This window comes from Bombus vancouverensis, chromosome 10, assembly GCF_051014615.1.
Source record: "Bombus vancouverensis nearcticus chromosome 10, iyBomVanc1_principal, whole genome shotgun sequence".
In the NCBI taxonomy this organism is placed as follows: domain Eukaryota; kingdom Metazoa; phylum Arthropoda; class Insecta; order Hymenoptera; family Apidae; genus Bombus; species Bombus vancouverensis.
The window spans coordinates 6,123,812-6,138,289 of NC_134920.1; the positions used below are offsets into that span (position 1 = coordinate 6,123,812).

Below are 14,478 nucleotides of genomic sequence, written 5' to 3' on the forward strand. Positions count from 1 at the left end.
TGCTCAAATTGATTGAAGTTTCTCATGCATTTTATAAATGTCAGGTAAAACATTTTTTTAATATGCTTATATTTTACTTATATTATTTAAAAATAAATATTTTTTCTAAGTGAAGGGGGCGGGATGATATTGGTTGCCTTCTCGTCCCTCGATGTCCCTCAATCGCTCGATCGATTACCTTGATGTCACTCGATAACAAGTATATTTATTAATATTCATAAGTAATAATTGTTAAATTATAATGAGTACACATTTGTTATAATTACAAAAATGTAGTGTTAAATTTACGCTTCAATTTGATTTTACCTCTATAATAAATACGTTTAGCCAGACAATCAATAACAAATACGCATTAATTATAACGTGTCATTAAAATTTGTATTATTATCTTATAGATTATCTTATACATATGTTAATTGAAAAATATGTTAATATCAATTTTGTAAATAATTATACTAGGAAATGATATAAATATTTATGCAACGATTGAATGAAAATTATTTGCATTATCATTAATAAAACTTTAATTGAAAACATAAAATACGATTTAATATGTTTTAGTTTCTAAGCATGTGTGTTTTGAATTTGCACATTGAGGATATATTGAGGATTGTATATATTTAATTTACAAATATTGTCTGTTACGACCGTTCGCGGAGAGACGCGGTCGCGAGGAAAACGCGTCAGCGAGAGGCGTAAATTCTCGCTACGATTCGGTGAATCGACGCCGCGAAGTAGTCGTTCCCCTGTTTCGGTTAAGATAACAGAGGTGGTTGAATGAATATGACACAGTAGGGTAAGTTATATTTCACCGTTTATTCCACAACTTATAACGAAGGCAGTTACACTGGTGCGTATGTACGAGATGAGTGAGTGACTAATCTACGGGTGTGTGTACCCGGTTAAAGGATGTTGACCGTTCGAAGGATGTAAAATCAGTGCTGTCTTGGGAGACGATGCTGTCTCGGAGGAAAGCTAAGGATGGGTGTGTCTAGCGCACGGGACCATCGGATTTGTTGGTGCCGATGTTATTTAGGAGAGTGAGGGAATAGGCTTCGTTTTTAATTGGTTAAACGAAGGGTCTTAACCGCCCTCGAGAGAAAGTGGTTAGTGGGAGGAAAGTTGCAGCGTACGTGAGAAAAACTAACTTTCCCTTGTCCAGTCGGGGTAGACAATAGTCTTTAGAAATTCTTCCGAACCAGATGTTTGTTTTGTTTGAAGGACCTTTTCTAGGAAATCTATGAGATGTATGGAAGGTACTTGAAACTATGGAGGATACGCTGCGAGTATCCGAAGACATTGCCATATTGCCCGCGGTGTGTGGTCTGGGCTAGGTAGAGTGTTACGCGACGTAACATTGTCAAATTTGTCAATACCGCCTGACAAAATATGCAATCACTTAGTTGCCAACCCAATATACTTTTTAATAAAAAAAAGTCTCTATTAGGACCAACTATTCGAACCAACTTTTAAGATCAGCAAAACAAAACTGTGTAGCCCTTTTTTAACCAAGTATTTTGCTAACAATTGTTACACTAGAGCCGCGTTGGTTTAATGGGCTAGGCTTAAGTTCGTAATCGAGAGGACTTCGGAGTTCAAATTTTAATGGTCCAGTCAATTTTCAGCAGTTTTTCTTACCAAGAGTTCATTGGTGAACAGTGTAGCCGTTGACTACCAGAGGCCCTCATTCTTAATGTCCACTTTTAACTGACATTTTTAACATTGCTGTAGACCTCGTACCATGGAAATCTCCCTATTCGTTTCCGAGTGTAATCATTAACATCAAAGAAACGTAACTATATTTATATTTAAAATCTTTTTCTGATTTAGTTTGATGTGATATATTTACATAATTTTAAATACAACTTTACACAATATCAAACTTAAAGTAATGTTATCATTATTATTTATGGATTCTTTATACATAGTTATTTATAGGTTATTTTTAGGTTATGTTGTTCTATCAATATATTTTAATTAGTTATTATGTATTATATGAACATTAGAAAAAATAAATAAATGATTATATACTTTTTATTTACGTAAATTTTGTCTTTTACTTGGTTTCAGAGATTTACAAAATGACAAAACGAAAACTAAAATCTGATAATGAATCAAGACCAAAGAAAAATAAAACAGAAAATAGCAATCATATATATAACAATATAAAAAATAATAAAGATAATAAACTTAAAATTGAAAAGACAGCAAAGGAAAAAGGTGAAGAAGTTGTAACAAGAGATGGCAAAGAGAATCATAATATCAATAATATAAACGGAAAGTCCAAGATGGTAAATAGCAACTCTATGGAAAAGCCAAATTGGCAAGAATTTAAAAAGAAAAAGAAAGAAATTAGAGAAAAATATAAAGCAAAACGTTTCAGTAATATTTATGATATATCAATTGTAACAAAGCAGCTTGGTGAGAAATTACGTAGGGTTGACTGTTCAAAACTGGAACGTAAAAAATTAATTTTAAAGGCACATGATTTACTAAAAACTAATTACAATAAAATAATATTTACACATGATATGTCTCGTATCATTCAGTGGATCTTCAAGTATAGTGACGCAGAGATTCGACAGGCTATTTCTAAAGAGTTGAAACCTTCATTTTTGTCTATGATTGAATCAAAATATGCAAGGAACTGTATAAAAACAATGCTAAAGTATGGATCTCAAGAAACTAGGCATGAAATTATTTCTACTTGTTATGGTAATATAGTAAGATTCATGAGTCATTCTGTATCTGCTCCATTATTGGAACTTATGTATTCAACGTGGGCTACAGAAATAGAGAAAAGATACTTTAAACAAGAATTTTATGGTGACATGTATAAACAGGCTAAAGATAAAAAAATTAAGACTTTGTCTGATACATATGTAACTGCAGAATATATGAAAACAGCAACATTGTCTGCAGTAAAAGGAAATTTAATGAGAATATTAAATAAGAAATTTTTAAATTCCACTCTTTTGCACTGTGTCCTTTTAGAATTCTTAAATAATTGTTCTCTTGAAGATAAAAAGGAAATAATAGCTATGTTAAGAAGTTCAATAGTAGAATTGTCTCAAACAAAATTTGGTTCACAAGTTGCTGTAATATGTATATGGCATGGCTCAAACAAGGACAGAAAAATCATTATGAAATCTATTAAAGGTAATATAAAAAATATTTCAATGTCTGAGTATGGATATTTGATACTATTAGCATTATTTGATTCAGTAGATGATACTGTTTTAATAAAAAAAATTATATTCTCAGAAATACAAAATGATCTGACAGATATAGCATTAAGTGATCATGGAAAACATGTAATATTGTATTTAGTAGCTAGAAGAAATTCCCATTATTTTGCTCCCAGTATAGTGAAATACTTAGAGCAAGGAGACAATAATGCAACAAGCAAAAAACCAGCTCATATAAGAGAGAAAGAACTTTTAGATTTAATTTCTGATTCACTTCTTGAATCTGTAATTATAAACACGCCGATTTGGATGTCCAACAGTTCTATTGCAATGGTAACATTAGCAATACTGAAAGTAGGTACTAAAGAAAAATTAGAAAAAGCCTTCAAAGCTGTTACTGTATTTATCACAGACTTAAAATCAAAGATTAAAGAAGGAGATGAAGAATATAAACCTGTTGAACATGCCGGTTTACATATGATGTTAAAGAAGCTAATACTAAATGACAAAGAGTTGCAAGAGAAAGGTGAAAGCTCATTTGGAAAAATATTAGTTAATCATTTAGAAACAAATATTATAGAGGAATGGATAGAATGCAATAGAGGATGCTTTTTGTTAGTATTATTACTAGAAAACGGAACAGTGTCCACTGTGAATACTATACTTTCTAAGTTAAAACCAGTGATGAATATTTTGAAGTCAAAATCAAATCCAGGTGCCAAAATCTTGTTAAAGAAGTTAAAATAAATGAATTATTTATGTAGATAAATAATGAGCAACAAAGATTGTACTAAGTTGCAGAAATAAAAATTATAAATACTAAATCATGTTTTGACAGAAATTATGAGGATGTTTAACATGTATGGGTGTATGTTACTGCATTTCATTTATAACATAAATATTAGTAATAATTCCTTTTTTCATCTTTTAAATTTGTTAACGTATATAAATAATTACGTAAAAATTATACATAATATAATGTATAGTTGTTACTTATGTATTACATATTATTTTACTATACTTACCTATACCTACCTATACAAATGCACAAGTATATGTAAACTTGTGTTTCAAATGCAAACTTTATTAATTTTATTTATTTAGTAAAGTTACTCCATCATTCCATTATCATTTGAAAGGAAAGGTTTTCCTTTCTTCTCTAAGAAATATATAATAAACAATTTCTTTTTCTGAGGGGACTAAATTTAATTATTGTGCAATTTTGTTATTTCCATATTTGTTCATATCGAATAGGAAAGTTTTCTGTAGAACAGTACTATGAAATAGGTTCTTGTATAGACTAGCCTGGAACTAAAAAGAGCAGATCCCTAACTTTATAGGTTTTTGTATATGTGAGCATGGAACGCTTTCAGCACTTGGCCACGGGTGCGATATCTGTACTGTGGAACAACTAAACTGCAACAACTTATACTTTTATATTTGACACGTATATTGGAAAGTAAATTTGTTTTTAGTTTTTTTTTTTAATTCATTAAAAAGTTGTGATAATATATATACTTACATTCTTAAAATTAACGTTATGTGGCGCTTACTTAAAATGACTATGGAGACTAAAAAATAGACGGAGAGAAGGATAAAGGAAGGAGAACGGGAAAAGAATGTTTCGTGAACCTGCTATAGCTAAATTCGTTACTCATCAATAAGGTTTATCTAGCAAACCCTGCCTTAGACATAGAGATAGAAGAGGTTGTGCGGAAATCATATTTGTAGAACGTGCTTGGAGTAAGAACACTAGCGAGAAAATCTCACATGTAGACTTCTGGTAGCAGAGAGGAGAAAATCCCCACATAATTTCACCAGTTTTGTTGCGTAGATGATCATATAACCATGTCTCGACACTCGTTAGAAAGAACCGTCCGAAAACTGAGTCATTAATAATCGTGAGAAATATGGAAGACAACAAAGTCCGCGTTCGTGCGACACAAACAGAAACGATTAGAGTGTCTCTGCTTTATCTGAGACATTCATAGCATTCACGAATGCGTAGAATACAACCTTCTTATCTTCTGTGTTATTTTGTCACGACTTAATTTTCGAATGGTTTTTTTCTAGGTTTCAGCTGGCTTCGGTATATAAGTGGTTTTCACCTATTTGTTTTAGGTTTCCCCTTTAGGTCAACAGTGCCATTCGCAAGGACTAACTGTCCTTGTATTACTCAACGAAAAATGTTCCTTCGGCTTTCTACGCTTTCTCTTCTTATTTTTGTTTATCTTTTTTCAAATTCTCAAATCTCATTCTTTCTTTCTCTTTTTCATATCAATAGCATACGAGTTGAACGTGCTCAATGCAGCTTGTGCGGTATTCTTGTAATATCTGAGATCTTTATATGATCATGGCTGGAAAGGGTTGACTTTAGGGGCGATTGGGGGTTGGAACCCCTACAAATTGTTTTGATAGTGTCGAAAAACATTCACGCTAAATTTAATGCGGATACGTTGAACAGTATAGAACCCTTTTCAGAACATACATACATATTTTTACTTTATATATAGATATAAACATACTTTTCTTATCTTTTTATAATACAATATGAAAAATTAGAAACAATAAAAAGTATTGACTCTAAATTATGTATTACTATGCACTTGTTTTTAGCTACATAATAAGTATCATTAAATAAACATGTATTAGTAGACATTATACACTTCGTCATTGTTTTAAAACGTTTGAACACGAAGTTACTAACTTCCGCATATGTAACATTGATTAAAAAGTACTAAAATTAATTATTATCTTCATATTTTCAGCATTTCTTTAATATCGATGATTCTAGTTCGAATTTCTGGCTCATTATCCTTCGTTAACTCTGGTAATGCCTCTTGAATTATTAAGATCATTTTATCAAATTGTTCATTATTGTTTGTAGACCGTAATTTTCTGCCAAGAGATAGAGCTATATTTAAGGCTTCCTTTCTTATTCTGGTATACGAAATACCTAAAAAATATAAATTTCATATTATATAATTGTAGTTTTACAAGATAATAATACAATACAGTTTTAGTTATAGACATACAATATGCTTACCTATACTATGTTTTAAAATTTTATTAAACGTGTCACAAATCAAATTTAACTTTTCTCTTTCCTCAATCGACAATTCCGAAATATTTATTTTAAGTAAAGCAAGTTTATCCACAAATAAATTAAGTGCTGATAGCATGGATATTTGTATTGTTGTAGATTGAACAGGAAACATCTTACCGTAATGAGTTATAAATTCTATACAATATTTATCTAAACAAAAAAAGATTACAAGATAATTAAAGGGTTAATTAGTAATTCATATTTTTATATTTAATAGTTTTCAAATGCAATAATAATTTACCCTGAGTGTCTTTGTAAGATGGCCAAGCTTTTCCAAGTATTTCGTAAACAGTTTCATATAATTTTATGATCTCATCTCTTTTTATTCTTTCTTCAGAGGGTAATGATTCATCTCCATCTTTCCTTGATAGCTAGATTATACAATATTTATATATCAATGTATAAGGTTGATCACTTCTTGCTTTTTATTGATAGTACATACCGTTGATAAAATTTCTTGAACAATTTCGTATACCTCTTTAAACTTATCGATATTTAGTTCATGCAAAACTGTACCAAAAGCATGTAATGCGTGTCGGCGATAGTCTAAAGCTTCCTTTTTACTTTCCCGATGTAATATTTGTACTATATCCGCAGATATTCCACTGTTCTCTTTGAGAGCTGTCCTATATTTAGATTATTAAATTTTTAAAAATGAATATCACAAATGTAACATTGTATTTGCATACATTTAATAAGAAAAATGTTAATATTGTTACATGCATACTTGCTATTACATGCCAACGTAGCAAGGGCATTTAACAAACGATCTTTTCCATCCCAAGTTCTTCCGCGTAATCCATCCGTTAAAACCTTTAACAAAGTATTTCTTACAGTCGCATCAATATCGTTCCCTAACTTTTGTGCTAACGTATGAACTGCATTAGCCGCTTGTGCTTTCGTATTCCACGATGACGATTCTAATGACGTGCGTAAAATATTTGTTATTGGTTCTATGTTTTGTTTAATTCCTGCTTCGGTTCCTGGAGTAATTTCGTTCCATAGTTCGGTCCATAAATCCATCATACTTTCATTTTCTATGAAAATACTGTAAATAAATATCACGATATTTACAAACTTAATTTCAAAGTTAAATACAAACCTTGTGTTTTTTGTGCATGCATTGCAAAGAAAGTAAGAGGTATAACAATACTCGAATAATTCTTTAATACCTCCTGATTATAATTATTTATAGCTTGGAACGTTTGTCCAATTACTAACTTAGTCGAATCATCTGAAATTCAGAATTTTGTAAAGTTTTATCTTTCCTCTATAAGTTCTATAACTTTACAATCTTTAAAAAGATTTATTATATAATGCACACCTCGTTCCATATACCATGTATTAAGTGTTTTAAATAATTTTTCAAGACTTGATTCTTTTGCTGACCCGACTATATGTCCAATAGCTGTTGCATTATTTTTCCGAACGACAGAATTACGATCCAATAATCCATTCATTAGCGCGTTTAGAACTTTACCTATATATAAATATTAAATCACAATAATTTTTAAGCATTGTTTCTTAAACTGAATAGTAGTTATAGAGCAAAACTTTCTTACTAACCGCTATAAGGTTGTAACTCTTGTTTGAAGTGAGTACTCAAAAGAATGATAAAGTGCAAACATGTAATTTTTGTTCCAAAACCAACACTAGATTTTATTAATTCTATCACTTTTGGCATTAATTCCTTTAAAATGTCTGTATCAATGTACTGTATACACTGCATTAGAAGGAAACATTGATGATTAATAAAATATGATTTTTTCGAAGTTGTCTTTTTGTCTTAAATCACTCACTTTTGTCATTGTTTCAGTGGCATAATGCTCCTTAGCAGCACTAGCTCTGATCGTGTCAATAGCATCTCGTGCCTCTGACATTGTTCCACATACATTACTCAAATATGATAAATTTGGATTTTCTGATTCGCCAATTGTACTTAAGAGAGCAGGAATTAGTGTAACTAAAGATGGCTTAAGCAGGGTACCTGCTCTTGAAACTAACTGAGATACTGTTTGTAAAGATACCGTTCTTACGCTGCTTACAACGTTCACAGCTCCGATATCTAATAACACAGGTAAAATTGCTTGTAGAACTTCTTCTCCTTCTTTACCATAGGAAGAATCACAATATCGAACGCAAACCTATATTAATAATTGATATAAGATATAAACAATATAACTGTACATACAAATATAATACGTATGTTATGCATACAATAAACGAATTGTTTCAATAACAAAACTTACTCTACTTAATGCTTTAGTTGTATTTGTAGCAGCTAATCGAGTACCCTCATGAATATCATCCATTACTCGAAACAGTTTCTTCAGTAGTTCTGGAGCACATTTCGCCAAATTTAAACGAACATTTATTCTTAATAAATCTGCAAGTGCATTGCAACAACTCATTCGTACTCGCCATTCATGATTTGTTAAATTTTCAGTTATATCATTCAAAATTTCTTTATGATATTGTTCAACCTATCAAACATAATTTTAAATAACAGTTACAAAGAATAAAAATATATTTTAGGCATTGATGTGTGGATATTCGAAAGTACAAGTATCTAAGCTTCAGATTGGATTGAGGAAGAGATTACATCAGGGTAAAAAGAGAAAAATACCCGTAATTTCGAGTATGCGCACACTTCTAATTTTAAGTATTCTAAGCACTTCCACGTACAGCTTTACTTGTTGATGGAACAATCGCACGCCAAATACTAGACATACTATGCTGAATCTTGGGAGTAGGATCGAATTGATATCTGTATAAGCGTGGAATTATATTGGGTAAATATTTATTTAACTCTTCGTTTGCAACTTTAGCAATTGCTGCAAATCCAAATGCAGCACCTTTTTTAGATGTCCATACTGCATTATGATTTGCTAGATGCATGAAGTAGTATACTAAATCAGGTTTTTGTAATTCTGTAGCCAAGGAACAAATTTCTCTATACGTTGATAAATTACCACTATAAATAAAATATTTATAAAATTAAACTGAACCTATTAGATTGAAAATATAATATGTAAATTTATAAATTTATCTTACTTTGTTGGAGATTTTCCTAATTGACCTTCTTCAAATAATTTTGTATCTGATGTAACTTGTTGTACACTTTTACGTCCTTGTGTAAATTGATCTAGTATGCTAGAAACTAGAAGTTCCTTTTGTTCCTTGCTACTATTAATATGTATCAAACTAAGTCCTTTTGCCGCCATATCTTGCACTATATCTGTAATTAAAACAATGCACTTTAATAATATATTTCTATTTTCTTTTTTTTAAATAAGAAATATATTGCATAACTTACCACTATCATCTGAAAGAAAATCCATGAATGCATGATGCAATGATGAAAATTTTTCTTTAATACACTCCCTTTGGATATTATATTTTAAAAGTGCTAATAACCACACACAGACGGCCTTATAACAAATATTTATGGTAAAAAAAATGGAAGAATTGTACATTTAAATAAAAAAAATAAAAATAAATACCTGTCTCAAATTAGGATGCGGATCTTTATACATTCGAAGTAATTCATCCAATGTTTGTATTAATAATTTAGTACTGATATTGCTGTAAGGTACTTTATGTTCAGTTGGTAATGTTGTCCAAGCATCTCGTTTTTCTGGAGATGCTTCACTTTGAACACAACAAACCAATGCTTCTCCCATGATCAAATGGATTTCAATGTCTTTTGTCTAATAAATATAAAAGTAAATGTAAAAAGTACTCCTAAAATTTTTAATTATAATTACCGATGTACATTTACCTCCTTGACAGTTGTAATTATTTTATTTACTATATATGATGTATGAGGAAAATTTTCCCCTACGCACAAATAACCTAATGAAAGTGCAGCTTTTTCTTTAATCTAGAAATATAATTGAATCAGTATTATATCATATACTCAATAAATTTAGTAACTATTAAAATACGAACCTTAGTATTTAATTTTACATTATTCAATGCTGAAAATAATATTTCTACAATTGCCTTTTTATTTGTTTCTCCCTCGCCTTCATCAGGTAATGGTAACCCACATATTTTCCCCAAAATACCAATACTCTGAATTGCGGCATCCATTAACAAAATTGTATTATTGTGTAGAAAATTGCCTATAATATTTTTGAAAGAGAATTGAAAAATAAATTAATATTAATTTATATAACTAAATATGTACATACATATCATTTTCACAACATTAATGTACAGATCCCAGTTAAAGAAATCATTGTCCATGTTATTTCTTTTAAAAACTAGTCTCCTTTCCATCATACACGTTAAAGTTAGTAATGAGCCATGTTGAGCTTCTAAAGAATTTTTATCCATGATGTTCATAATCTCAGAAATTTGAGTTCCAAACTCATTATTGGAAAGTTGAGTAGTTATTATGCCATAAATTTTAGCAACCAGTTGTCTTACATCTAACTTAGTAGATATAAGCAAAGTACGAAGCCATGATAACTCATTCTCATAAATTCTTGTTGCAAACTGTGGAACAGAACCAGTCACTTCCAATAAAGCTTGTAGTGTAGTTTGATCTGCGTTATATAATTGTTTATACATTATATCTTTCAATACAATTCTTAATATATTTTTAAGTTTATTAGAAATATTATATACAATTTTACCTGCAGAAGCATGACTAAAAATTAAAATCATATCAAGATACTGATCTAATGTCTCTAGTTTATCTTTAGATAAATTTCTTAAATAATGTGTAATTAATGGCGTATATTCACAAGGATGTTGCAATGGTTCGTTGTATTTAGTAACATTAGCACTTTTTGCTAAACAAATACGGAGATAAGTAATTATCTGTAAAAAATATTAATTATTTTCTTCAATTATAAAAATATTGCCAATAACAATAAATTATTTTCCCATTGAATTAATTACCTCCATAAATACAGTAACACTATAAGGAAGTACTTTATTTTCTATGTTCATTTTTTCATTACCAGTAGTTGACACCCTTGCTTGCATCTTTGAATAAATATAAGTTACAAGTTTTGGAAAATCTGGTAATGAAATTTGATTACCCTCTTGTTTATCACATTCATTTTTATGTGTAGTACCATATAAAACTTTTGTAGCTTCTGTTCTTATTTCATGTTTCTCATCTCCAGATGCCAATAGTAAAAGATAACGAGAAGGTATATCATCAGGAGGAAATACATTAGCAGCATAATGCATAGCCACAAATCTGTTCTCAAAAAATATTACTGACATATAAGTGATATTATTCTATACATATAATGTATCTAATTAATATATACATGCCTAACATTGGATTCCGGTGACTCAATATATGTAGATAATAATCCATTCATCAGAGATATATTAACTTCGTCATCTTTATTAAGTACAAATGCAGATGTTATTGAAATCAGTGTATCTCTTACTGTTCTTCGTAAATCACCTTCAGTCTTAAACATCAAGAAAAGTTCAGACTAAACTAGAAACATTCTAGTAATGTAACATACATCTGAACTTACTACTTTTTCTATTGCTAACTACATACCGATACAAGTGTATCAAATAAATGACATAACAAGTTTGAATTTTTATCTATCACTGATGGAATTCTTTGTCCTAATTGTCCAATAACAGTGTATGCCATCATTTTATGATGAACATCTTCACCCTCAAAAATTAATTTTATCATGCCATTTAAGATAATTCCTGCTATACGAGATAATGGAGCAAGACTACACCTTGAAAGATTTAAACATATCACAACATATATATATATTTTTTATTGAAATTCAAATTCATAAATAATTTGTAATACTTTTTACTTACTGTTGCACTATGTTTGATGTAAATTGCAATGCCATTGACTTTAATTTTGCATTTGTAGTTTTTCCATCTCCTTCTTGTAGGGAATGAAAAACTACCTGTATATTAATTACAATTAGCCACCAAGTAGTATAAAAATTATACCTTATTTTATAATAAAATATACCTGAATACATGGTGGTACAATAAAACCACCTGTAGTAACACGGCAAAGATAATGTAATAATTTTAGACGAATTCGTATGCCTGCAGGCAATCGTTTCATTTCTGGTTTAACATCTTTATGGATACCTAAAGTATCAGTACCCAAAAATAATGTATAAAGTGGTGCTGCTAAATGCATTGAAGACCAATCTAACGTGCTGAATATTTTAAAACAATTTGACATTTAGCATATTCTAATAGAATATTTATAAAAATAATAGAAAAATCTTTTTAAACATACTTAACAATTTTCTTTAATTCCAAGTCTGCTAGATTAGCAACACTAAATCTGGTATCTGCTGCAGCTACTATCAAATGTATAAGAATATCTGAATCATGGAAAAACCCTCCAGCTACGAATTTTACAATTCCTAATTTTGTTTGTTCAAGTTGTTCTGCTGTTGGAGGATTTTCACCAATTACCCGTTTAAATGCATATTCACTTAATCCTAGTGGTACACGAAACCGTGACCAATCAATAGCCTGATCTGACTGTTGATTTTGCATTTGTCCTACAGCTCTAGAATAATTTTGTACAATTAATTAATATAAATAATCATTAAGAAATTTTCCTATTGTATTGATGAAATTATTAAAATATAAATTATATGAATAGTGAATAATCTTACCCATAAGGTAACAATAAAACATCAAGCATAAAATTGAGTAATTGTTTTGCTACATATAGTTTGTCTTGTAGACCAAGAAAGGATGCTCGTTTCTCTGGATCCACAGGAATATTAATATGACCCAATGCAGGCATAATTATAAGTAATAAACTGAAATATTTTACATACCTTTTTACCTAATTTTCATTATTTAAATTATGTTAAATATTTACAAACCTGTCTTGATGAGATAAAGGTTTTCCTTCAATAGCATTTAATACACTTGGGATTAATTCTGCTTGTTTTTGCATTTCCATTCTAGGATAGCCTAATTTTATATATATAATTGTAAAATTCTGTGAACAAACAAAGACAATAAATTCTTATTCAACCAAAAATATTTTTAATTGATTCTCTGTATCAATAACATACAATTACAAATGAGCTGGCAGCTGGATCTTGATATTGTAACAAAAGTGTTTCAACTGGCAATTGGACTTGAGGTCTACTCTTTATCCTTTTATTTATATGAATTAATAATTCCATTACTTTCTTCCTAACACCTTCTTGACCACTAGAAAGCTTCAACAAAACTGGAGGCAAAAATTTACATACTGATGCTTGCAGTTGTTCATCAGTATCTGCAGATCCCAAACGGAAAAATACTCGCTCAAGTAAAACTTCCATGAAACAATAAATTATACATAAAATAATTAATTTATAAATATGAAATTATATACAACTAATTATAACTAATATATATTATTTTTCATAATATTAAACAAAATATATTTTGTTTAGAATATATTTTGTTCAAAATAATAATTGTTCATTACACGATTCAAAAATAATACTTAATTGCAAAGAAACAATATTTTGTATTCATAAATTCCAAATCATTCAAAAACAACGTGCAATATTTAAAATTTTATAATAAAAAAAGTAGTTGTATAAATAACATCTTATATACTGCACATAGAAATTTAGGTGATAAGAGGAAAATAATTATATGTACATTATTTATCATCACTCATTTAATTAACAGATGTGGACATATACTAAAAATAAAGTAAAAATATACAAAAGAATCGAAAAGATTGTCTTTTATGATAAATTTGAATATAAATTTAAAAAAATGATGTAAAATTATACATTTGAAGTTGTTTTCTATAAAACTGCATGATAATGGCATTTTCTGCAAGCCATGATATATATAAAAATGTTTTTATCATTAGAAATAATGTTTTTATTAAAGGAGGAACAATATAATTAATAATATAATTTGTGTCATCATCAAAATAAACTGTCTTCATGTAAAATAAATTGATTTTTTTTCCGAATTACTTACTCAGCTCATCCGTAGGGGCTGCCATTTTGAAGTAATGTGTAAAAGAGAAAGCGAATGATAGTCAGTGACAAGTGACAAGAAATATTACCGGTCTGTAATTAATCTTATTATGAAAACATTATTTAAGCATATTTAAGTAAAAATAATACATTTTCCCCCGAATTGCATATCTTTTTGATGTCTTTAAAAATTTTCTTCTTTTGTATAACG

The 14,478-nt window shown here is 29.4% G+C and overlaps 2 protein-coding genes across 7 annotated transcripts; one reads left to right on the forward strand and one right to left on the reverse strand.

Annotated features, from left to right (window-relative positions):
• The first annotated feature begins 666 nt into the window (after window positions 1-666).
• peng (Pumilio and CPL domain-containing protein penguin) lies at window positions 667-4,012 on the forward strand. 6 transcript variants are annotated; one of them, XM_076622363.1, is made up of 3 exons: window positions 669-796; window positions 1,629-1,792; window positions 2,071-4,012. In XM_076622363.1, exon 3 carries the CDS (start codon window positions 2,082-2,084, stop codon window positions 3,933-3,935), a length of 1,854 nt encoding a protein of 617 aa, XP_076478478.1. In that variant the 5' UTR covers window positions 669-796; window positions 1,629-1,792; window positions 2,071-2,081; the 3' UTR covers window positions 3,936-4,012. The 6 variants fall into 6 exon arrangements, with proteins under 6 accessions (XP_076478479.1, XP_076478478.1, XP_076478477.1 ...); XM_076622362.1 differs by having other exon boundaries at window positions 677-796; window positions 1,626-1,792; XM_076622365.1 differs by lacking the exon at window positions 669-796 and having other exon boundaries at window positions 853-1,792; window positions 2,071-3,159; window positions 3,265-4,012.
• Window positions 4,013-5,763: 1,751 nt separating this feature from the next.
• LOC117157847 (proteasome adapter and scaffold protein ECM29) lies at window positions 5,764-14,426 on the reverse strand. The gene is made up of 28 exons (XM_033336133.2): window positions 14,269-14,426; window positions 13,353-13,600; window positions 13,158-13,276; window positions 12,942-13,091; window positions 12,554-12,832; window positions 12,275-12,470; window positions 12,112-12,206; window positions 11,831-12,023; window positions 11,590-11,735; window positions 11,206-11,512; window positions 10,938-11,124; window positions 10,491-10,847; window positions 10,246-10,421; window positions 10,076-10,177; window positions 9,798-10,004; window positions 9,611-9,725; window positions 9,349-9,532; window positions 8,980-9,268; window positions 8,544-8,777; window positions 8,094-8,438; window positions 7,861-8,017; window positions 7,619-7,774; window positions 7,397-7,528; window positions 7,022-7,331; window positions 6,737-6,920; window positions 6,536-6,665; window positions 6,235-6,444; window positions 5,764-6,144 (listed from the first exon to the last, which is right to left on the reverse strand). The coding sequence occupies exons 1-28, from the start codon at window positions 14,291-14,293 to the stop codon at window positions 5,945-5,947; spliced, it is 5,433 nt and encodes a 1,810-aa protein (XP_033192024.1). The 5' UTR covers window positions 14,294-14,426; the 3' UTR covers window positions 5,764-5,944.
• Between the last annotated feature and the right edge of the window lie 52 nt (window positions 14,427-14,478).